Source organism: Psammomys obesus, unplaced genomic scaffold, assembly GCF_907164565.1.
Source record: "Psammomys obesus unplaced genomic scaffold, mPsaObe1.curated_primary_1811, whole genome shotgun sequence".
Lineage (NCBI taxonomy): Eukaryota > Metazoa > Chordata > Mammalia > Rodentia > Muridae > Psammomys > Psammomys obesus.
Genome location: NW_026585687.1, coordinates 3,235,185 through 3,261,677, shown reverse-complemented (window position 1 = coordinate 3,261,677; position 26,493 = coordinate 3,235,185). Strand labels below are relative to the sequence as shown.

General features: G+C 39.1%; 1 protein-coding gene across 3 annotated transcripts in view; it reads right to left on the bottom strand.

Annotated features, from left to right (window-relative positions):
* Atp7a (ATPase copper transporting alpha) overlaps window positions 1-26,493 on the bottom strand; it is a 132,124-nt gene that overhangs the window by 11,948 nt on the left and 93,683 nt on the right. For all 3 annotated transcript variants that reach the window (XM_055592619.1, XM_055592637.1, XM_055592628.1), the window contains exons 8-19: window positions 25,574-25,650; window positions 24,678-24,903; window positions 23,576-23,809; window positions 22,383-22,474; window positions 20,909-21,036; window positions 18,912-19,066; window positions 18,555-18,689; window positions 15,572-15,766; window positions 13,112-13,294; window positions 10,921-11,134; window positions 5,201-5,347; window positions 1,275-1,417 (exon numbers count right to left, since the gene is read on the bottom strand). In XM_055592619.1, coding sequence (XP_055448594.1) covers window positions 1,275-1,417; window positions 5,201-5,347; window positions 10,921-11,134; window positions 13,112-13,294; window positions 15,572-15,766; window positions 18,555-18,689; window positions 18,912-19,066; window positions 20,909-21,036; window positions 22,383-22,474; window positions 23,576-23,809; window positions 24,678-24,903; window positions 25,574-25,650 — 1,929 coding nt within the window. The remainder of the gene's footprint in view (window positions 1-1,274; window positions 1,418-5,200; window positions 5,348-10,920; window positions 11,135-13,111; window positions 13,295-15,571; window positions 15,767-18,554; window positions 18,690-18,911; window positions 19,067-20,908; window positions 21,037-22,382; window positions 22,475-23,575; window positions 23,810-24,677; window positions 24,904-25,573; window positions 25,651-26,493) is intronic.

Genomic DNA, 26,493 nt, shown 5'->3' with positions numbered 1-26,493 from the left:
CACACACACACACACACACACACACACACACACACACACACACACACTAGGAGAAAAGGCATTCTAAGATTTTTTAATTGAAAAATGCTGGAGATAGCTGGGTGTGGTGGTACATACCTTTAAACCCAGCACATGTGGAGGCAGAGGCAGGCAGAGCTCTGTGAGTTCAAGGCCAGCCTGGTCTACAACAAAGTGAGTCCAAAACACCTAGGGCTACACAGAGAAACCGTGTCTTGAAAACAAAACAAAACCAAAATGCTAGAGATGAAACAAATGTAGAGTTAAGAAAAATGGTATGTCAAAGAAAAGAGACTCACTGATAGCATCCAGAATGGATAGGAGAGGGACATGCAGGCAGCTGCCGCCATGTTTACAGTGGGGGATTATTGAAAGCCTGGCTGTTGCAGGATATTTAATCATATGGTTAAACCCGAGATTGTGTTCTTTACTGGAAAAACCTGTTTCTAGTTGTGGTGTGGCTCAGCACTAGCGCACACCTCTCATCCAAGAGCTTTCTACTGAATGTTTGAATATTGAATAATCTATTGAATATTGAATTTCTTTGAATATTGTAAACAGGATTAAATTAAAGTCAACCATAGGTCAAAAGGCAGGACAAGTAACCAATTAACAGAGAGAGAAAGAACTTAGGAAAAAAAATCATAGAGTACATAGAGTAAGTGAGGAAGACTTAGGAAAAAAATCATAGAGTACATAGAGTAAGTGAGGAAGACAGAGACACAGGAGGTAGAAGGGAGGGACATTGAGTTTGAGGGGTTTTAAGAGAGAGTGGAGAAAGAAAAGGGGCTTTTTGCTGCTGGGATGTCCACTGAGCAGGAAGGTTACCTGGTGCTTTCTCTGCCTCTCTGAGCCAGCAAGACTTTCATTCTAGCATCCGACTCTTTATTGGTAAAATGGAATGTCTGAGATTTTGTTTAAACAAACAAACAAACAAACAAAAAACACCTGCACCACTGATGAAAACTATTTGTATCATTTCAAAGAAAGCATCAACAGAAACCAGTGTGCAGCAATGTCACTCAAACTAAACTCGAGCTAAGCAAGTACCTTTTCACTTACATCATTAACATACAGGGTCCTTCTACCACACCATGCTGTTTGTTTTTAAGCAATTAGGGATATCTACTTGTTGATAATGCAAACAATAACTAGTATGACTTTCTAAGCACTTAAGTGGAAGAAAAAGTTTTATATTTAGAATGACATGTTAGCACATGTGCCCATCCCAATAAATAAGTAAACCAGTTAATTACCTGAGAAGCAATAGATCGAGCAGTTTTACTGTTGTCTCCAGTCATTAGAACTACTTCTAAGCCCATAGATTTCAGAATGTGGACAGCCAGCTCTGCCTCAGGTTTCACAGTATCAGCAATGGCTATCAAGCCACACAGCTCATCTAATATAGCAGCATCGAAAACAAACAAACAAAAACACAGTTGGATTATGGTGAATAATACAGTAGAACAAATTTTCAGAAAGAATTGAATTTTGTCAAGTCATTGAGGACTACTTTAACTCAAAACATCCTGGTCCCAAACAAACTTTATAACACAAGCTCTGTGATAAGCTTCCATATTTGGTTGTGGAAAATTCACAGAGTAAAGTAAGGATATTTAATGAAGGTAGTAATAAGAAAATGGAAAGAAATATGTCACTGAAGTTAAAAGACACTCACTCTTAAAGTATTAAACTATAGCCAGAAACACTATTTTGCTAATTTAAAATAAAACAGAATTAAAAACTAATAGGTGAATGGAGATTACAGTAGTATATTATATTAGGGGGAAATTACCAAAAGGTACTAATTTCTTCTGTTTGGAAAACAAAACTAAAGCCAGGCACTGTGGTACACGCCTGTAATCCCAGCAATAGAGAAGGCAAAGGCAGACAGATCTCTGTGAGTTTGAGGCCAGCCTGGTCTACAAAGTGAGTCTAGGACAGCCAAGGCTACAGAGAGAGACCCGTTCTCAAAACAAACAGACAAAAAAAGAAAAGCAAAACTAAGAGGGCTGGGGAATGAGTCAGTGGATAAGAACACTGGTTACACAAGCATGAGGACTCACATCCAAATTCCCAGTAACCCTAATACTGGGCAGGAGGCTGGAGACAGGGATCATTGTGCTTGCGGTTGTCATTCTAATTCCAGGTCACTGGGAGACCCTCACTTAAGGGACTAAGCTGTAGAGTGATAGGGCCAGATATCTACTGTTCTCTGACTACTGTTGTGCATCTGTGTGTGCATAGTACACACACACACTGCAATGGAGTAAAATGTTATTCTCTGCTTTTCCTTGTACCTAAAATGATGAAGTCATGACCTTCATACTTAGCAAGGATTATAAACGTTGAGCAAATAATCTCAGAACTTGAAATTTATCCTATCAAATAGAAAGCATGTAAAACTATTATATATGCTTATTATAGTATTATGGTAAAATATTAAGAACACCTTAGGGCCACTAGGATGTCTCAGTGAGTTAGGATGCTTGCCTGACAACCTGAGTTTGATCTTTAAGATCCAAATGTTGAAAGGAGAGAACTGATTTTCACAAGTTGTTCTTTGACCTCCACCTGTGTACTATGGAACACATGTGCCCTCATATAGACAGACAGACAGATACATACATACACACAAACACAGCAAAATACAAGTACAAAGACAATACATTTCCAACAACATAGGAATGATTATTATACAGCATGTAAATTAAAATAATATTCTAGAATTATGGGGTGTAGTCTTATTGATAAAGTACATGCCTAGAGTTCAACATCCAAGTGGCCTCCATAGGAATGGGGACAGGGACTGTCTCTGACAAGAACTGATTGGCCTGCTCTTTGATCACTTCCCCCCTGAGGGGGAGCAGCCTTACCAGGCCACAGAAAGTGACAATGCAGCCACTCCTGATGAGATCTGATAGACTAAGATCAGAAGGAAGGAGAGGAGGACCTCCCCTACCAGTGGACTTGGAAAAGGACATGGGTAGGGAAGAGGGAGGGTGGGATAGGGAAGGGAGGAGGGAGGGAGGTACAGGTGGGACAAAGTGAATAAACTGTAATAAATAAAAATAAAAATAATTTAAATAAAGATTCATGAAGCATAAAAAAAAGTACATGCGTAGAATATCTGTTCCATGTTTGGTTGCCAGAACTGCAGAAATAAATACATAATACAATTATCTGGCAGCAGTGTAAAATATTTCATCAAGTAAAATAAACCAAAACAAAATAGTATGTGTACAAGTGACCTTAGTTTTGTGTGTTTTGTGTGTGTGTGTGTGTAACTGCAGTTTGAACTAAGTGTTGTTCCGTGTTAAGTAAACACTATGTCACTGATCTAAACTCCACACCTTGCTTTGTTTTTTGAGACCAATCTCACTATGTAGTCTCAGATACTCTCAAACTCGGTCTTCCTGCCTGAGCCTCCCAAGATGCCCATAACCACACCTAGCTTTCCTTTCTTTTTATTTCTTCCCCTCCCAGCACTAGCTATAAAACCCAGAGTCTTAAGTATGCTAGGCAAGTACTCTACTGCTGAGCTACATCTCCAAAAGGATTTTTAAAGGTTTGTTTTTTTTTTTAGATTTAATATGTACATATATATTTGTGTGTGGTCTGTACGTAAGTATGCACACATGCATGCTAATGCACAAAGACACCAGAAGAGGAGGAGAGATCCTCTGGAGCTAAGATTACAGGAAGCTGTGAAACACCCAACATGGGTGCTAGGAATCAAACTCTGGTTCTCTGCAAGAACAGCAAGTACTCTTAATTACTGAAATATCTTTTCGGCATACCCCCTCCAAAAAAAAAAAAAAATTTAAAGTTTTCATTCAACTCTATTGACATAAATTTTACATATAAAATATACATGTTAAAAATGCTTCCCTATCAGTGGACTTGGGGAGGGGCATGTATGGAGAAGGAGGAGGAAGGGTGGAATTGGGAGGGGAGAAGGGAGGGAGCTACAGGGGGGATACAAAGTGAATAAAGTATAATTAATAAAAATTAAAATAAAAATATTTTAAAAAATGCTATGAGGCTAGATATGTAGTTCAGTTGGCTTAGCATGTAGCATGTACAAGACCCTAGGGTGAATCTCCAGTACCTAGATCACACCTATAATCCCAGCACATGAGGCTCCAGGAGGGAGGCTCAGAAGTTCAAGATCTTTCTTGGGTACATAGTTTGAGGCCATCTTGGGATACATGAGACTTCACCTTAAAAAACAAGAGACTGGGGATCCATCAAGGAAGATACCCAACATCAGGCTTACATATGTACCTGCACTCACGCACATGCGTATACACACAAACATACGCATGTACACCACAAATACACAAATGCAAGAAAGTAATAACAGTATTATAAATATATAAAAAGATGTATAAAATATACCAACAAGCTAAGAAGAGAATACATGAAATTAAAACTTGTGCTATATTAGAATGGTGAGATAATGAATGCTATTTTACTCTGTTATTATGTAACTTATCATTTTTTAAAATCCAGGATTAATTTTCAGTCAAGGGAAGAAAATAATAAAAGTGAAAAAATGCAAGAAAAAAAATTTTGAGGCATGGTCTCACTATGTATGTTTGACTGGCATGGAACTTGCTATATAGCCTTGAACTACAGAGATCGGCCTAACTTTGCTGGGATTAAAAGATGTATGGCACTATGCCTGGCTTCAAGGTACTTGTTTTCTTTTTGTCGTACTGGGAATTAAACTTAGGGCCCAAATGTGAAGTTGTTTTGCCTCCCTGCCCCTCAATTTAGTTTTTTGTTTTTGTTTTGTGTCTTTTTTACACAGGGTCTCATGTTGCGCAGTCTAGCTTTGAACTCACTACAGAGCTTAGTCTTCAACTATTGTCCTCCTGCTTCCTCCCACTAAAGGCTGGGATTATAGGCATGTACCATTATACCTGCTGACTTGTTTTTGTTTGTTTGTTTGTCTTCCTGTGTAGTTCTTAAAGTCATAATTCTGCTATCTCAGGTTCCCAAGTGCATGTGCCTCAACAGCTGGTGAGAAAATTCTGAATTATTAACAACCATATTTTACTAATATTTTAACTTTGTATTAAAGCCTCTGAAATAAACCTCATAGTTTAAGTCTCACAGACACATAAAACAATCACTGAAATCACAATCCTGCCAATGTATTTCAGGGAAACTTTACCATCTATTGTCACCAATACAGCAGTCCGACCTTTTCTTTCATGTTCAATCATGGAATCATCTACATCATTACTTATGACAAGACCATTTCTAATCATCCATTCCCGGTTACCAATAAGGACTTTGTACTGCTGAGTATTAACAGCATCTAGAAGTACAGAAATAACATTCAGTGAGATTATTTAACGTTTAAATCCATCTCAGGAGGCAAGTTCTTCCCGCCCAACTTTGCAAGCTCTACAGTACATTTTTGGCAGAATATAACCTATTACAGTGATTTTCAAGTTTTACATGAATATGTAATGAAATGTAAATATGAAATGCTCTTTCATACTTCTGAGCCCATATTGCTACCAACACCCAAACGTCCTTAACCTTTCTCTCCAAACAGCAAGTTCAATCTCCAGCAACATTAGGGGTGGGGTGGGGTGGGGGGGGACTGAGAATGTATTAGTTCAGAGGTTCCCTTCTTCCTGAAGTTTTCTCTTTGACACTCCACCACGGTTCAAATACTTATTGTTCCTCGGTAGCTGAAAGTGGCTGCATGTCAATATGCAGCTGTGTTGATGTCTCATTGTAAACTTGTAACTACTAACTTTACATGAGCTCTTAGTTCTGGTGGACAGATGTTTGACTGCCTGTCCGTAGTCCACTCTACTTTTTCAGGGTGATTATTTGAAATTGCTCTTTGCAAAGTCTTTCCTTTTCCTCCCCCATGCTCATCCAAGATGCAGCTGCTCCCTGCAGTCATAAGAGGCCTTCTCGTGGCTATATCTTCCCAGCTCCTGTGCCTCCTAGGTGTACACAGCTTGTTTTCCCTATTATAAACAAAGCCTGTGCCTTCTCTAGGCCACTCTCTATACCTGTACACTAGGTCACCCTCTTTTGCCTATTGCAGATCATCTCTCCAACTACTCTCTTCTCTCCTCCCTGAATAATCAATTTTTCATTATCTCTGCTGCACACCGTCCTGGCCTTACAAACAGAAGAAACCTCTCTTGAGCCCACTGCTCTGGCTGCCACATTTCTGTGCTTCTGTGCACAGCAGGACTGCTCAAAAGCATTTCTCCTACGAGCTGTCTTTAAGGCACCTCTTCCCTTTCTCTTTCAAACTCTTGCCAATAAGGTTTTAGTCTCCACTATTCCAATTAACTATTCCCACAGTGCTCCAGTTCTTTATTTTAGTAAATCGTGTGATGTTTGAACGGTGGTTCCAGCAATGCTGGAAATGCTCTACACTTTTTCTGTTTAAGTCTACAGCTACTATCTAACACATGTGGTTACTGAGGGCCCAAAATGATCAAAGAACTGCATTTTACATGAACATTTTTTTTTTTTATCCAGACAGGATTTCTCTGTATAGCCTTGGTGGTCATGGACTCACTTTGTAGAACAGGATGGCCTTGAACTCACAGAGATCTGCCTGCCTCTGCCAGAGTGCTGGGATTACAGGCATGCACCACCATGCCTGGCTCATATGAACCTAAATTTTAATCAACTCAAAATTAAACAATGACATGTAAGTAGTGATTATTGTATTAAATAACACAGATCTACAAAGCAAATGACTCCCAACTCTGCATTTCTAATTCAGTCCCTTCCTGGATCTGCAGGCCCCTGTAGACACCTTCTTACCTAATATTTCCATTTGTATGGTATCTCTTCTTAGATAGCTAACAGGCACCCAAATGTAACTTCTATAAAACTGGATCTTGTCTCCACTGTTGTTCCTCTTGTCTTTCTTATCTTATTTAACAGTAACTCCATCCATATAAATGGTAGGTTACTAATTTTGGCATGGCTTTGACTCTTATGTTTTAATTTTTAAAAATCAATTAGTTTTTATGTGTCACACCCGCAGGTGTTTTGATTGCATGTATGTCACTGCTTTGTGTGTGTGCAGTGCCCATGGAAGTCAGAAGAGGACATTGGATCCCTTGGGACTGGAGTTAATAGCCAGTGGTGTGGTGCCATGTGGGTGCCTGAAATTGAACTTGTGTTCTCAGAAAGAGCAGTCAATGTTCTTAACTGGTGGGCCATTTTTCCAGCCCCTTGACTCTTATTTTACTCATCTTCTATATATCCAATTGGTAATTAAATATTTCAGCTTTCCCTTCAAGACATATCTGGAATTTGACCACTTTTTTTTTTTTTTTTTTACAAACTGTACTATTATCACACTAGTCTGAGCCACTGTTATATTTTGCTTGGGTTATGACAACTCATCTCCCAGCCTTTTTTGTGCTCCTAGCTCTCCATCTCTTCCCTCAGTGGTGCTGGAGATCAAATCCAGGGTCTCACATATGCTAAACACAAAGAAAATAGAAAACTATTAGAGAGGTGTACCACTGAGTTACAACTCTGTACTCACTGATGATTCTCTATAGTGCTGTCATAACAAATATTCCACAAAGGCTGTTGAGTGATTCTTTATAGGTTAGTTAATTGATATGACATCCATACACAAATAAAAAAGAAGTCACAGAGAAGTAAAAATGGCCAGGAAATACTTACTTTGTAGTGTGTATAATATAAGAGAAAAGAAGTACAGCTATAATTTAAGAAGAGCAAGTATTTCTATCAGCATTTATGTCAGTGAAAGTATCATTGAAAAAGATGTAAGTTAGGTCTAGAAGGAAAAACATAAGTCAACAGGGTAGATGCTATTTATGGCTGAGCAGGGGCCCTCTCTAACTTTGGTGCCTGCCTTTGGATCCCGTTCCCTTAACTAGGCTGCCTTGTCTAGCATCAGTGGGAGAGGATGTACCTAGTCCTGCAGTGATTTAATGTGCAAGGGTGGGTTGGTACTTTCTCTGAGGAGGAGAGGAAAGAATGAGGGAAGAGGTGTGTGAGGAGTGAGGCAGGCTGCAATCAGGAGTAAAGTGAATAAATAAATTAGTAGAGGGATAGAAGAAAAAAATGTATTAACTTTTTTTGTCAAGAAAAAATAAAGGCTAAATGGTAGGCCCTGAGGAAGACCTATAGGTAGGTAACTAATATCACTGGAATATAGAGCACATATAGAGCACATGTGGAGCATCAGGAAGAAAAAGATGAATAATAAGGGATATGGGAGAGTGAACAGAACAGAGCAGATACCAAAATCCTGAATGAGAGAGAACAATTAAAGCAAGGATTCTGAGTGAGTCACAGTGGTGCACACCTTTAATCTCAGTACTCAGGAGGCAGAAGGAAGTGGATCTCTGCTTTAGGCTAGCCTGGTGTATATAGTAAAATGTTTCATAGCAGCCACTAGTACATAGTGAGAACCTATCTCAAAACAAACAAACAAAAAACCCCAAAGATCCTTAATTAAGATCCATGAAAGGGCTCTAAGATATAAATTAACCTTTTAAAGTAGACATATTACTTATTATGCAGGTGATCCACAACTTTTATCACATTCTCTCAAAAGAACTATAAGTCAAAAAAATGGTCTATAAACAACTTAAAAAAGTCTTAGTCAGAAGGTATTACCATCAATTGGACAAAGCAGCAGTATACAGAATGGTAAAATATTTTTGTTTTACCAACTTCACATCTAATAAAGGACTAACTTCCAAAATATATAAAGAAATTAAGAAACTGATTTCAAAAAACCTAAGTAATCCAATTTAAAAATGGGGTACAGCTCTAAACAGAGAATTCTCAATAGAATCTCAAATAGCTAAGAAACACTCAAAGAAATGTTAACATCCTTAGATATCAAAGAAATGCAAATCCAAACTACTCTGAGATTCCATCCTATACACATCAGAATGGCTAAGATCAAAATCTCAAGTGACAGCGCATGCTGGTCAGAGGATGTGGATAAAAAGGAACACTCCTCCATTGCTGATGGGAGTGCATACTTGCATAGCCACTATGGAAATAAATATGGTGGTTCCACAGAAAATTGGGAATCAATCTACTCTTGGGCCTATACATAAAGAACACAGCATCCTACCATAAATATACTTGCTCAAGTATATTTATTGTGACTTTATTCATAACAGCCAGAAACTGGAAACAACCTAGATGTCTCTCAACTGAAGAATGGATAAACAAAATGTGGCACATTTATACAATGGAGTATTACTCAGCTGTTTAAAAAATTAACAATAGGAAATTTGCAGGCAAAGAGGGAAAAAAATCATCATTAGTGAGGTAACCCAAACCCCGAAAGACAAATACAGTATGGGTTCACCTATACATGGATATTAGCTGTCAGGTAAATGATAATCAAGCAACAATTCACAGACCCAGAGAGATGAGGTAAAGAGAAAGGGTCAAGGGGGGATACATCGATCTCCCTGGGAAGGGGAAATAGAATGAATTTTGTAGGTAGACTGGGGACAGGTTGGGATGGGAGTGGCAGAGATGAAATGGTAGGGGAAGATGGGATGGAAGGAAAGAGTTGTAGGAAGAGATGGCTGGAATTGGGGGGCAAAAGGGGGTGTTTTGGAAACCTAGTGCAGTGGAAACTTTCTGGAATCTATGAAAGTGATCTTGGTGAGGACTCTCAGCAATGGTGAATATAAAGTCTGAACTGGCCATCTCTAGTAGCCATGCAAGGCTCCCAGTAGTGAGACTGAGTTACATTTGTTTAAGTTGTTGGCTAAGGGGGTCCTGTGGAGATCCCCAAACAGTCTACACTGATACTAGGACAGAGGGGCCCCATTGCCAATGACAACATCTGCACAGTTCATTGAACATGTAGAGGTTGAGCTGGTGCCCGCATGGAGTCTTCACCCCTATGTCCTCATCTGTCTGGTGTGGGAAGATACCACCAACCCAGCTCTAAACCCTTTGATCTACATTCTGTCTTGCCTGCATAATAGGCTAAGGCAATGATGGTACAGAACTTGTGGGAGTAGACAACTAATGTCTTATTTAATGTGAGGCCCATGCTATGAGACACAGCCCATTCCTGACACTGTTTGGCATGTAGGAAACAGAGATTGGATAGCCTAGAGACCTAGGGTGGAAAAAAAAAAAACATGATTGGTCTAAAAAAAAATAGATCAATGAAATGATTCTTAATGACCTTCTGTTAAACTTGTAGATTGGTGGCCTGTCTAGTTGTCATCAGAGAGGCTTCCTTTGGTGACAGGTAAGAGTGAATGCAGAGACCCATAGCCAGACATGTGGAGAGGCTAAATTGGAGTCTTCATCAGGTCCTTCTTTCCACCCATAGAACATGGAGTAGAAAGATTGTAGTTGCCATAGGGGATGAAGGATATCAGGAGAACATGGTCCAATGAATCAACTCAGCAGGGCTAATATGGGATCACAGAGACTGAAACAGCAAGCTTGGGGCCTGCACGGGTCTGAACAAGTCGTCTCCATATATGTTATGTCTATTAGTTGGGTGTTTTCATGGGACAGCTAACCGTAGAAGCAGATGTGTCTTACTCTTCTGCTTGCTCTTGGGAGTCTTTCCTCCTGTTAGGTTGCCTTCTCCAGCTTTGGTGTGACAGTTTTTGCCTTGTCTTACTCTGTTTTGTTTTGTTGTGTTCAGTGGTTGTCTCTTGGAAGTCTGGTCTTTTCTGATGAGAGTTGGAGGGGGACTAGATATGGGGAGAGGGGAGAAGGGCTGGGAGGAGTAGAGGGAGGGAAAACTGTGGTGTATGTACTGTATGAGACAAGAACCTATTTTCAATTAAAAAAAGAAGAAAAAAAATCAAGCTAAAAAAAGAAATCTACAAAGATCTATAAACTACTACAAAGAAATCAGCTTACTTGAGAGATGAGCATCAATAATCATAGATGATGTTGATGACTGTTCATTAATTGCATCTATTTGAACCAGGGATGCATTTTTAATGTTATTTTCTTCTATCTTCAAGTTACTCTTATGTAGCAAACCTTCAATATTAGTGACTTTACAGCTAATACCACAGCCTGGTACAACCTGGAAATCTGTACAGGTACCCAAGGTTTCAGTGTCCAGCTCCTAACAAACAGAAACACAACACACTAAACAAACAAACAAACAAACAAACACACAATAGTGGTGTAGCAATTTTTAATTATAAATAATGTTGGCAAAAATATAAGAAGACAGGCACTCAAAACTTTGGGTGCAGGTAAAAATTCATAGAACCATTTGTATGGATGTTAGTCGTAAAAAATGAAACTGTAACCATCCTTTGATATAGTAATTACACTGATACATATTTAATGTAAAGACAGGTTTGCAAAAAGCTGACAAGAATGCTCAGTGTACACTGAAAGCAAAGCAGCACTCAGAGAACAGAATGTAAAACAATGGGGTAGAATTGTATTTCCTGATAGAGAAAATTCATCTAATAAAATAAAAAGCAAGGTAGCAGAGACTGGTCTTTTTATGGCTTTCAATGTAAAGTTTAAAATGATGAATGCAGGTGGGCATGGTGGCACACACCCAGCACTTGAAAGATAGAAATTTGTGCGGGTACTGCAAGTTCAAGTTCTGCCTGGCCATACAGCAAGTTCCAGGCCAACCTCAGCTACGTAATGAGACTGTCTCAAAGGCAACAAAAAAGTACATAAACTAGGTGCAATGGCACATGCCTTTAGGCCTAGCCATGTGGGACACTCAGGCAGAAGCATCATTTAAGTGCAGGAGCCAACAAAAACCTGGATGACTTAAGAAAATCTTTGCTCTTAAGAGAATGAGATTATTCTGGCGAAATTGCTCAGTGGTTAAGAGAACATACGACTATCAGAGGACTGGAATTTGGGTCCCAACACCCACATCAGGCATCTCAGAAATGTCACTTCATCTTGAGGAAATCTAACCGCTTCTGGTGTGCATATACACACACACAGAAGAAACACACATCCATAAGTAAACTAAACTAAATCTTTAAGTAAATAAATAACATTAACATTAACACTTGTGAACATACCAGAAATTAGTTACCAAAGTTTATAAATTAAAAAATAATTAAGAGCCGGATGGTGGCAGCACACACCTTTAATACCATCACTCACAGAGGCAGAGGCAGGTGGATCTCAGTGAGTTCGAGGACAGCCTGGTCTACAGAGTGAGTTCCAGTACATCCAACATTACACAGAGAAGCCCTGTCTTGAAAAAAAATTAAGTTATTTAAAATGACTAGTAATAAGATAACAATTATTAATTTTTGAAGAGAGAAATTATATTGGGGGAAGGGAATAAGGGTTCCATTTTTATCACATAAATTATGCAACCAAAACATATTACTTCTATTTTAATGTTTTATGTCAAACAGGGGTTACTGTGTGGTAAGATCAGAATTCATTTATTTTTTTAGGTTTACAGTTATGTATGTCAAAAAAAAACTAGTACATAATAATTTTTGAGACAAAGTTTTATACAGTCTAGGCTGGTTTCGAGTTTACTATGTAATGAAGATGAACTTGAAATTTTTAATTTGTTATTTTTTTTTTCTGAGACAAAGTTTCTCTGTGTAGTGATGCTGTCCCAGAACTCACTGTGTAGACTAGCCTGGCCTTGAACTCAGAAATCTGCCTGCCTCTGTTTCATGAGTGCTAGGATTAAAGGCATGTGCTAACATGCTGAGTTTATTGTTGTCAGGGATTAAACCTGGGCTTCAAGCATCTAGGCAAGCATTCTACCAACTGAGCTACATTTCTAGACCCATTACATTGAATTAAGTTAAAAAAAAAAAAAAGGGCCGGACAGTGGTGGAACATGCCTTTAATCCCAGTGGTCAGCAAGCAGATTTCTGTGAGTTCGAGACCATCCTGGTTTACAAAGTGAGTCTAAGACAACCAAAGCTACATGGAAAAACTTTGTCTTAAAAACAAACAAACAAAAAAGAGAAAATACAATTCTCTTTAGCCTCATACTAATTATATATAAATTGGTCAAAGGCCAGACCAGATTTGGTCTGCATCATTCCTCCACGGGATGACAACATAAATATGAAAGATAAAATTGTACCTGCTTGCAATATTTGGTGACAGCTGCTCCTAAAGGGTGTTCGCTGTTGCTTTCTGCAGTTCCAACAATGGCCAGGATCTTATTACGTGATATCTTGTTACTTTCCACCAGAACCTTTACTTGATTCACTACTGGGGTTCCATGTGTAATGGTTCCAGTCTTATCAAATACCACTACCTTCACCTGGAGAAAAGTTTAAAATACACCTATGTGACATCATCGTCCCAGAAATGAGAAACAGGCTTATTTTTAACAGACTGCTATTTCATTTCTTAAGAAACTGGTCTTTGGCTTCACAACTTCATCAACTAAATCATCTTTGGGTGAACAAAAGGCATAATAAGATACATCTTAGTAGCAACTAATTTTTCTACCCCACAGTTGAGTTTTAATCTTGTTAAATGCCTGTGAATTTGTATTAAAAAAAAAAACTAAAGCTGTTAGTTATGGGTAATTAAGTGACATTACTAGCATCTCTAGGGAAAACACAAAGGCTTTCACTACTAGATCTGTTAGAGAAATTTGGGTAGTGAGCAGATGGCTGTAAAAGAAAATGTAAATATTAGGTTGAAGGTAATACTGCTGAGTTGTTTGCCTTGGCTAGGTCTTGGTTAAGAACTTGGGCTATTAAGAGGAAGGTTGAGGAAGCACTTTGAGAAAGTAAGAGGGAATAATCTGGAGTTAGAGACCAAGCTCACCTCACTATAAACCCAGAATGAGAACCCTGAAGACTGAATAGCCCAATGAACTGATATTAAAAAAATAATAATAATCTGGACAGCAGTGGCACACGCCTTTAATCCCAGCACTCAGGGAGACAGGCAGGCAGACCTCTAAAAGTCTGAGGCCAGCCTGGTCTACAGAGTGAGTTCCAGGATAGCCAAGGCTACAAACAGAAGCCTTATCTCTGAAAACAAAAAAAGATGGAAACAATATTCAAAGCATCATCTGGACAAGAGAAAAAACTGCTGTAAAAGGTTATCATGGAAACAACAGAGGAAAGCAGAACATGAAATTACATATTATATAACAGCATAATGTCAATATTAATTTATTTTGATAAATGTACTGGGGTCCTTGTTCTTAGGATAGGGGCCCAACAGCTATAGAAAGGGGAACACCTTTTTTAGGTTTGAAATTATGCCAAATTTTCTTTCTATAAAAATTACTACCCTGGGAACTCAGCGGTTAAAAGCACTATGGTCTTACAGAGGACGCCTATCAGTTCCTAGCACTCATGCACCCATGTTAGGCAGCTCACAAAAAAAACTGTAACTGTAGCTCTAGGGGATCTGACACACCCTTCTGGCTTCCACAGGAACCTATACACATAAAGGTGTACACACATAAATAAAAATAAAAACTAATCTTAAAAAAAATCCTTAGAGCTAGAGAGATATAGTTAAGAGCACTAGCTGGTCTTTCAGAGGACCCAGGTTTGGTTCCCAGAACTACATGGCAGCTCACAGGTGTCTACTATTCCAGTCTCAGGTGATCCAACACCATCTTCTGGCCTCTGCATACATGTGGTACATTAATATATATATATATATATATATATATATATATATATATATATATATATATATATATACACACACACACACACACACACATACAGGTAATATACCCATACATGTTTTAAAAATTCTAGCTTGTGTGTGTGTGTGTGTATATATATATATATATATATATACACACACATATATGTATATGTGTGTGTATATATATATATATATACACACACATATACATGCTACTCAAGGTTCCAGGTGTGTTTTAGCCATGTACTATGTATCCTCCATGCATCTGTATATATTTTTATATACTCACAATGAAATTGTATTAGTGGGAACATTGCTTATGTTTGTTTGTTTTTTGAGGCAGGGTTTCCCTGTGCAGCCTTGGCTATTCTGGACTCACTTTGTAGACCAGGCTGGCCTTGAACTCACAGAGATCTGCCTGCCTCTGCCTCCCTGAGTGTTGGGATTACTAGAGTGCGCCACTACACCCTGACTAGTGAGACCATGGCTTTAGTTGAATGCAGCCTTAATTGAGGTGGAAGTCCTAGCTGTAAAGTGCTAGCTGGTAGCACCAAAGACACTGCTATTGCAGGTGCAGCTACCATAATGTGGACTCAGACACAAATGTGTCAGAAGCCTTGGAGGCCCTGGCAAATTTTCCCAGGCAAGTGCTAGTGTAATCTGAGATGGGTTGGCACTACAGTGGTTTTCCATTCAGGGTCTGCTCTCAGGGAACGGCTGAGGGAGTATTATTAGAGATTTTAAATAATCAAGGCACATCTGAGGAACCAACATCCCAAGTTTTCTATTTCTACCTTCAGGGTAGTTCCAGAAGAGGCTTAGCCTAGGAACCATGGGCAAAGAACTAAGAAACCTATTTCTCAATAGGATGTGATTGCATTTTGATAGATCAACTTTTAGTTCTGAAGACTCTTACCTTATGAGCCATCTCCAGGGGCTCCCCACCTTTTATAAGTATGCCATTCTGAGCACCTACTCCTGTGCCCACCATCACAGCAGTTGGAGTGGCTAGTCCCAGGGAACAGGGGCATGCTATACACAGAACTGTGATAGAAGCTTGGAAAGCGAAGCGTATTATGGTTTCTGTTCGGGAGATGCTCTTATTGTAGCCCTTTAGAAGAAAGACATGCACTTTGGTTACTCATTTACAGTTAGAGCTATTCAAAACAAAACAAAAAAAAAATAAAGCTTAATCCTGTTTAAATAAAACAAGTGTCAATGGGAGGAAATGAGGGAGGGGGATATAGCTGGGATACAAACTGAACAAACTGTAATCAACAAAAAAATAAATAAAAAAAAAAATAAAACCTGTGTCAAAATCACATATCCTACCTAGCTACTTACATACATTTTTCTTTTTAATGATCATTTTTTCCATTGATAAACATGACAAAACTGGGGCAAAATTGGTTAACAAGTGATAGTCTTAAAATCAAAATTTCATTTTTGATGATTCTCGAGTTACTATGAAAAAAAAAATAAAGCACACAGAACTCCAGAACTATTAGCAGCTTTCAACAATAACATGAGACATATTTGTCACTAAATCTGGCCCTGAACAAATTCTGATTCTCTGACACTGAGGCCATAGATTGGATGTTCATACAAAATTTTAAAACAGTAACTTAAATATTCACTTTAGAGAACAAAGGTTGGAGCCAACAAGATGGCTTAGCAGATAAAAGTGGTTGCTGTATAACCACACAACCATAGTCCAGTTCCAAGGGATTACAGTGGAAACAAAACAAACTCTTCAAAGTAGTCCTCTGTCCTCCACACATGCACAGTGGCACATATGTTCCACCATTTGCATACATTACACACACACACACACACACACACACACACTCAGTAAGTGAAATAAATAGTAAAAAAATTTGGTGTGGTGGCAAGATTGATTTTTTTTGTTTTTCAAGACAGGGTTTCTTTCTGTAGCCTTGGCTATACTGGGCTCCCTTTGTAGACGAGGCGGGCCTTGAAATCACAGCGATCCATCTGTCTCTGCCTCCCCAAGTGCTGGGATTACAGGTGTGTGTCGCCATGCCTGGCAAGAGTAAAAATTTTAGAAGAGACTGATGATGGTGGCTCAGTAGTTAGGAGTACTTACTACTCTTGCAGAAGACCCAAGTTCAGTTCCCAGAAGCCACAGTTGGCAACTCACATTTATTTCTATGTACAGCTATAAGGGATGTGATGCACTCTTTGGGTGTCCATGGCCACTTGCACTCACATGCATATTTCCACACACATGCTAAGGGATTTTCATAAATATGCAGGCCTACACTTTCATATATGTCATCTATAAAGGTTCTCACATATGTGCTGTGCTTGAACCTCTGTGAATTCAAATCTTTTAACTTAGGCATTATTATCCCTACTTCTTCACTGACAAAAAGAGAAGTCATGTTTAAGTTTATATGTCTAAAGTAGATCACTGGAGCTACAGCTGCCAAAATGAAGCTCAATTTCTTTGTGGCTTCTGATGGAATCAAGAACAGCAAATGGCATTTCAATGCACCTTCTCACACTTGGAGGAAGATCAGGTTTTCCTCTTTTTCCAAAGAGCTGAGACGGAGTATAATGTTCTGTCTATGACCATTCAAAAGGATGATGACGCTTGTGCTCCGAGGACACTACAGAGCCCAGCAGATTGGCAAAATGGTTCAGGTGTACAGAAAGAAATATCATCCACACTGAAAGAGTGCAGTGAGAAAAGGCTGATGGCACAACTGTCTATTCATGTGGGCATCCACCTCAGCAAGATGGTTATCACCAGGCTAAAGCTAGACAAAGATACAAAAATATCCTGGAAGGGAAAGCCAAGTCTCGACAAGAACAAAAGGAGAAAGGAAGAAACAATTTGGAACATACAGGAGTAGAAAAATCTCATGTACAGCTTTCATTAAAGACTGCTTAAGTAGCCAGGTGCAGTGGCACACCGCTATAATCCCAGCTCTCAAGGAGGTAGAGGCAGGCGGATCACTGTTAGTTCAAGGCCAGCCTGGTCTGCAAACTGAGTTTCAGGACAGCCAAGGCTACACAGGGGAACTCCCCCCAAAAAAACCAAAAAAGCCTGCCTAAGTAAAATAATAAAGTTAGGGACATCACAGATCTATTTTACTACATTAAAGAGCCCTACTTTAGAAAGCATCAGCGAACTCCATAGGTAGACACTAATACTATAGCTTTATAAACATTAATTTTAAGGTATTCTTTGGGGGGGGGGTGAAGAGATGTCTAAGCAGTTAAGAGTGCTGGCTGTTCTTGCCAAGACCCTTGCTTTGAGTCACAGCACCCACATGTTGATTTGGATTCCCTTCTCTTCTTCATTTCCTTTTTCTCTTATTCCCTCTCTTCTTCTTTTTGATACCATGGATAAACTCAGGGGCTATCAAATACCAGGCGGCAGGCTACCACTACGCTACACTCTCAGTCAGTACTGCTCATTTCCGAAGTTTGTTCATTTGCTTGTTTTAAGACGAGCTTTCACTGTTTGAACTTGGCTGGCCTGGTACTCATGGAGACTGTCCCCAAACTCACAAAGATCTGCCTGACTGTGCCTCTTGAGTGCTAGGATTAAAGACACGCACATTACGCCTGGCTCACCATCATTTATTTAGTTGTCTTATGTCTATGCGTCTGTGTGTGGGCATGTGAAGATACGTGCAGGGATTCTCAGAAGCCAGAGGCATCAGATCCTGCTGGACCTGGAGTCACAGACAGGTTCAATTTGCCCAACACGGTGCTGGGAGTGGAACTCAGGCCTGCTGCAAGAGCAGTATATACTGTTAACTGCTGAGCCATTTTTCCGGCTCCTCAAAATGATATCTACTTAATTACCTCTGCAAAAAAATTAACAGTGTTTTGCACATAGTCAAGAGTGGTTGTAAGTCACTTACAGGAAAGTAGGCTTCCACAATTTCAAAATTTTGAAATCCAATTATAATCCACACCAAGAGGGTAGCAATGGAAACCAAGACAATAAATGGAACAAAATAGCCACTGAGTCGGTCTGCAAACTGCTGGATTGGAGCCTAGAATGTAAAATCATAATGATGATAATAATGAGTTTCTTGAGGTCTTTTTTTTTTCTAATACTGAATACACAATGTATTTGGTAGTTAGCACAAACAGAAAATTTTAAATAAACTCTACATGAATACAACTAGTATTAATCAAAAGAAAACATAAAATAAGATTCATATTAGAAGGCTTTAATAAAAACGCCTTCTTCTTCTCCTAGGGGACCAGACTACCTTTGATGTTTGTGCCTCCTCTACAAGTTTGACGATTTGAGAAAGGGTTGTATCTGCTCCAACATGGGTGGCTCGGATGAGGAGAGAACCATTCTGGTTAATAGAACCTGCGATCACTGTGCTGCCAGGTTTCTTAGCCACAGGCATTGCCTCCCCTGAAGGAAGAGGGAAAAGGAATCAGAGGACAAAAATGATTACTATCCTGTTGAAACGTACATTTACTCATTCACTGTCAACAAATACCTAGAGAGGACATTCTTCTTGAATCTGGACACTGGCAAAGATAAGAGCTGTCCTGCTTTTCTTCTTACAGAGAGACACAGGGATTTGTGGACTGGAAGAGCTCACCATGTTAGCTCTTTTCGACAGACACGGTAGGAGCTTCACTCCCCTCCCAGATCACAAGCTCACGGACGGCATTTCAAAATGTGGGAGGGAGGTTTTCTATTTCTGTAATAAAGGAGGGGAGGCAGGTGCTGCCACTACTGCTGAATAGGCCGGCGTCAGTGTGTCTGCACTGTACCAGACTCATAACTAAGGAAAAAATCTCACCCAAACCGGCAACAGCAGACTACTGGGAAACAGAGTCTTGAATGAAGAAATAAACTGAACTTTTTCCATGACCACCAGAACTGGGAGAAGTGTTATTTTCATTCTGATCCACACTGGACTCTATTAGCCAAGCTGATCTCTAAAAATCTTCCAGCCCTGCTTTTTTTTTTTTTTAATTTTTATCATTTATTTTTTTTAATTTTAATTTAATTTTATTTTTAATTACACTTTATTTACTTTGTATCCCCCCTCTAGTTCCCTCCCTCTTCCCCTCCCAACTCTTCCCTTACTCCCCCTTCTCCACGAATGCCCCTCCCCAAGTCCACTGGTAGGGGAGGGTTTCTTTTTATTCCCTCTGATCCTAGTCTGTTAGGTCTCATTAGGAGTGGCTGCCTTGTCTTTCTCTGTGGTCTGGTAAGGCTGCTCCCGGCTCAGGGGGAGGTGATCAAAGAACAGTCCAATCAGTTCATGTCAGAAGCAGTCCCTCTTCCCATTACTATGGAACCCACTAGGAGACTGAACTGTCATGGGCTACATCTGTGCAGGGGTCTTAGGTTATCTCCATGCATAGTCCTTGGTTGGAGTATGAGTCTCTGGAAAGACCCCTGTACTCAAATTTTCTGCTTCTGTTGCTCTCCTTGTGGAGTTCCTGTCCTCTCCAGATCTTACTATTTCCCACTTCTTACATAAAATTCCATGCACTCTGCCCGACAGTTAGCCATTAAGTCTCAGCATCTGCTTTGATAGTCTGCAGGGCAGAGCCTTTCAGAGGCCCTCTGTGGGAGGCTCCTAACTTGTTTCCTGTTAGGAGCCTCCCAGCCCTGCTTTCTTTAAGCTACCCTGATGTGGAAAACTTGAAGCTCTGGCCCAGTTCTGACCACATCTGTTGCTGAGGCAGGAAAACAGAATAATCTGCCCTGGGAAATTTGCCAAAGTCAACATAGCTCTACAAGATATTAAATAACTTCATTCTTGTGCATTCTATTAATTAAGACTCTTGAGTGTGGGTGTTAGAGAGATGGCTCAGCAGTTAGGGACACTTGGAGGCAGAACACACATATGCTTAAAATAAAAATCAATAAATCTTTTGTTTTGTTTTCTTTTTTCGGAAACAGGGTTTCCTGTGTAGCCTCAGCTGTCCTGGACTCACTTTGTAAACCAGGCTGGCCTCAAACTCACAGTGATAGACCTGTCTTTGCCTCCCTGGGTGCTAGGATTACAGAAAATAAAAAAAAAAAATCTTGAGCAAAACAATCTTCAATGTTTAGTGTTCAACAATATACTAAAAATATACAGTAAACCTGAGGAAACTGAAGGCAGTCTCTAAAGAACTCATATTCATTGCTTATGAGCTATACATTCATTGGTTTTTCTTTATTGTCTGCTTTTTATTATCACTTTGGATTCATTTCACGTTCATGTCATGATACTCTGACAGAACATACCTGTGATAAGGGACTCATCTACCATAGAATGTCCTTCAATAACACGGCCATCCACTGGAAATTTTCCTCCTGGAACAACCTTAATGATATCTCCACGTTGTACAAGTTCTACATCCACTTGTTCCTCACTGCACATGAGTCAACATAAAAAGTGTCATGGCATCTGCTTCTTATTCTAACCCCTCCCACACACACACAATTTAGAGATCATGTCAAGCTTACAGCTCTGTAATACTACCAACACAATGTAGGTCCAACATTTATGCTAGCAACAACTATATTAGTTTTGCTCACTGGCGGTAATGAACAAAGTCTTGGCCCAAAGACAGCACTCTAAATATTTATTCAATAATAACTGAGCAAGTAAAAGCTTTAAAAGGTAGTGCCATGGTCAGGCATGGTAGCATACACCAGTAATCCCAGCACTTACGAAATAGAAACAGGAGGATTATGAGTTCAAAGTCACCCTTGGGTATACAGTGAGGTCAAAGTCAGTGTGTTACCCGAGACCCTCAGTAGCTATACATAATTGAGGTCAGGTATCCTATGCTTCTTTTAACTAGAACAGTTCCTCCTTTCTTTCCTTTCTTACTTCTTCCATTAGTTGAAAAAGGAATCACTATGGGGAAAAATAAGCAAGAACTCAGTGACAGAGCACTTGCCTGATATACATAAGAACTTCAAATCGTTTCCTTACACTAGAAAAATACTAGAGACTGAGCAAGATCTTATGTCAAAAGATGGGGAAGGTGAGGAGTTGACACAGGCCACTCTCAAAGTCAGGATCTCTCAGCTTTCACAGTGTTAGAATTACAGGTATGTACCACCACACACAGCTTCAATATGCTCTCTTATGTATTTATTTATTTATTTATTTATTTGTTTGTTTGTTTGTTTAATTTGTTTATTCGAGACAGAGTTTCTCTGTGTAACATTGGCTGTCCTGGAACTCGCTCTGTATAGAACAGGCTGGCCTTGAACTTACAGAAATCCGCCTACCTCTGCCTCATGAATGCTGGGATTAAAGGTTTATAGCCCGCCCCCACCTGACTGAATATATCCTTTTATAAAGAAATACTGTAGAAAATTTAGCACTAAAACTATATGACTGGGAATTACTTCTTACTGCAACAACAGAAAAATGAAACAGATAGATGAAATAAAGCATCATAAGATGGGGATAATTGTTAAATCAGAGTCAGATTTTGCGGCGTTATGACATTCCTTACTTCTGGATACATCTCAAAATAAATCCACAAAAGAGCACCAGTAAGCTGGCTGAGCATGTAAGAGTATTTGCTACCAAGCCTAACAACCTGAGTGCTATTCCTAGGGCCCACATGGTAGAAGGAGAAAACTCCCACAAGCTCTCTTCTGCCCTCCACACATGTGCCATGGCATATGTGTACCAAACACAATACAATTAATGCAATAGAATATTTAAAACAAGTTACAAGGGAATGAAAATAAATACCTCAGGAGGAGATTTTCAGAGTTAAGTGTTACAATAGTTGCTTCTGTCGCTTGTAGTGAAATTAGCTTTGCAAGAGCCTCTGAAGTTTTGCCCTATAAATTAAAAAACAGTAATGATGCTGAAAAAAAGTATTCAAACCTTAAAGATATAATCTTTTAATATTCGCTCAAACATCAGCTTAAGAAAAACATTTGATCAGAAAAAAATTTACATTGGAATATTAATAATATAATTTGTAAAAAGCATTTTAAAGTACTAGGTGTAATTTACAAAGAAATACAAATTAATAGAAAAATACCAGGAATATAATTCATACATGAGCAAAGCACAAGAACAAGTAGATCTTTCAAGAGGGAATATAAATACTCAGTGTATGGAAAAATGTTTATCTAAACTACTAAGAAGAAGACTACTAAAAGAAACTCAAGCTAAAGCCATCTTGTAAATTCATTTGACATCTGCCAAATTAGAAACGATTTAAATAAGATGTGATGCTCAGGACGTCGTAATAAAAACCACTTTGCTGACAGACCCTAGCTGGCAAAATTTCCCACAGCTTATAGCATGAGACCATGGAAAATTGTATGTCCTTTAAAACAGCAATCATATCCTTTCTAATTACTCCTATTCAACTCAGCGGGAATGACTATTAGACATGATTATGTTCAGTGTAGGATTATCTAAAACAAAAAAAAATTGGAAAAAAAACTTAATTGAGAAGAAAACTAGAATGGTTTAGCAAATGAGACACATTGAGTTGACAGAACTAGCAAGCGATTGTCTAGATTGTACACAGGGAAAAACTGTACAGTGCTCAGGGTACTGAGAGGCACATAGATTATGCCTTCAACTCTGTTAAGCATAAAGTTACATGGAACAGGGAAGAAACTGACTTTATCACAGCATGGCAGCATGAATGGGCTTTGACATCACTGTTTTAAACCATATGGCCAAATCAATTCTCGATTAACAATATGATAGAACAAATAAGTACTTCTCGAATGTTTCTCAAAAAGTACCACAGGAATGCCCTATCCTTGGCAGTAATATAAATTTGATAAACTTACTGAAGATAATGCTAAAACTAAAATGGAACTACAGACATCAATGTATATTTCTAGTATGACTTAGAAAACAACAAAGGCCTTTAACTGATCCAATACTTTAACAAATGGTACACTTTCTTACTTTACCTTTGCTATATGTTCCAACCATCGGCCTAGTGCAATAAACACGAACAGCATAGGAGGTGTATCAAAGAAGGTAATAGGATTCACTTTGGCTTTCTCATACATTGCAACCAGAAGAATAACCAGGGAGTAGGCAAACGCAATGGTGGTTGCCAGCACAATCAGCACATCCATATTTGCTGTCTTATGTCTAAGAGCTTTGTAAGCCTGTATGTAGAAGTACCAGCCTCCACAAAACTGTAACAGAAGAGGAGACTTACTGAATTTGCCAAGTCCTGAAATTCACATGTATACCTAAGTAAACTTAGTATAAAGGAAGGATGTTTATTCTCTATGCCATTTAACTAATCCATAAACACTATGTTATAGAGCCTCATATGTAGTCCAGGCTGGCCTTGAACTTGGCAAGATCTTTCTGTTTCTGCTTCCCAACTCCTGGGATTATAGGCATGCACTACCCCACCTGGCTGTAGGGGGAGGTTTTGAGCTGGAGCAAGTTTGCATTTTAGCAGAGGTATGTGCAGAATAACGTTTTCAAATTTGTTGTGCAAGATACCAAAGGACATCCTCTATGATCCAGTGGATACTTCATACCTTAAAGAAAGTGAGATGGCTGTTGTATTTTTCTTTTCTTTCTCTCTCTTTTTTTTTTTTCAAGACAGGGTTTCTCTGTGTAGCCCTGGCTGTCCTGGAACTCACTCTGTAGGACAGGCTGGCCTCAAACTCAGAGATCTGTCTGACTCTGCCTCCACATTTTTCTTTTTGATGCTAGCTTAAACAAGTAAATTAGCAAAAGAATTCATACATTTTAGAAAGGGTTTTTAAAAATACATAAAACATAGCTCCTTTTCAAAAGTCAATTACAAGGCATGACCTCTGTTGGGGAGAGTAACAGGAGAGCTTGTCTTCTATTAATACAATTGGCATCAATTAGTTGTTAGTACTATCACCTTTTGTTTTGCTTTGGGGTTTTTGATTGTGCTGTGATTGAACCCAGGGCTCTCAGTATACTAGGGAAATAATCTACAACCGAACTAAACCCTTAACTCTCACTTTTCAACCTTTAATGAAGATCATATAACAAACTTGTTAATATATCACTTGCCTGTACAGGTAGACACAATAGAAGGGACAACAAATTCATAATAGACAGTCCTGGCAAGATCTGATGCTCCAGAAACATAGAAGAATGGATGTTGATCCTTTCTTTACTACTCATGTTCTGATTGTGATGAAGAGTTGCAAGGTGGTGATCCATAACCATCATATATATCATCAGTCCCATTACAGGGATACAGAAAAACAGGCTCACAAGGAAAGACCTTTTCCATCTAATATGCAAATATTTTCAAAAGAAAAAAAAAACATACACACACTTTAGCAAGTAGCTAAAAGTTATTCTATGTAATATAGAGAAACACAGATTGTAACCCTCTCATTCAGTGTAAGAATATATAATGAGACTGGAGCCATGGTTCCATAGTTAAGAGCTCGTACTGCTCTTTAAAAGGACCCAAGTTCAATTCTATCACCGCATCAGCTCACAGCTTACAAGCATCTGTAACTCTAGTACCAGCAAATCCAGTGACCTGGCCTCCGCAGGCTCCTGCATACATGTGGCACACACTCACATATACACACAATTTAAAAATAAAAGTAAATCTTGAAAAAGGCTAGCGTACAAACTAACATGACAACATGTATGGGCATGGTAGTATCACATGCACATGGTAGTAATACATGTAGTATGACATGTATTCCATGTAATGCATGGTATGTATTACAGGTATGTACACGGTAGTAATGCCAGCGCCTTAGGAGGCAGAGGCAGGCGGATCTCTGTGAGTTTGAGGCCAGCCTGCTCTACAGGGTTCAGAACAGCCAAGGCTACACAAAGAAACCCTGTTTCAAAAACCACCAACAACAAAATGACAGGCTAACAAGATGTTAAATTTCCAAAAGGAGTTGAAATTTATTTATTGACAATTCCAAAGTACTTACTGTTTTATTTCTCGTTTATGATCTAAGTGACTGGCTGACCGATCTTTCTTGACCAAAGAAGCTTCAAAACCTAAGCTCTAAGGAAATTCAGGAGAAAAACATCATTTCACTCAATGCAGAGATATTCTAAGCCATGCTGTTAGCACTTAGAACAACTTAGTTCAATTCCCGAGTAAGTCATTTTGAGGAATAGAAACATGAAGGTGTCCAGAGCTTTCTGCCCTTGATGACTTTGGTTTCTAATTTTTCCCTTATATATTTTTTTATTTTTATTTTTTATATTAACTACATTTTATTCACTTTGTATCCCAGCTGTAGCTCCCTCCCTCATTCCCTCCCAATCCCACCTTCCCACCTTCATCTCCTCCCATGCCCCTCTCCAAGTCCTAATTTTGCAAAGAAATTAATAGCACACTGATTCTAGCTACTGTTCTGCTACTCTCGAACTAGTAATTGTACTCAAGTGCAATAGAGGTTTTCACTGACCGAGCACAAAAGCTGGTACTATATTAAATACATTGTCCAAGGCCTTGCCTACATAGCAAGCTTCAAACTTGTTCCTCCAAAAAAAAAAGAACATGAACAAGAGTTTTTTGTTTTTTTTTCCCCCAATACTGCTAAGTATACAAAGGGAGGGATACCTAAGTAAGATTCACATGGGCACAGACAGTTACACACACTATGTTTTCATCTGCTAGGGAAATGGCTGCCATCTTGTGGTTGTTGGCAGTGTAAAAAGAGCAAATGTGAGCTCTAGGGCCAGAGTGATGAGGATCAAGTCTCATTAAACTTAACAAGTAACTTCTCAAGTTGTTTCACCTCTGAAATAAGATGGCAGCTCTGCTGTGAGCATCCAGAACTTAAGCTTGGTAGCATAATCGAGTACCTGCTGAATATTGCTAGGGTAGGTACTCAGTAAT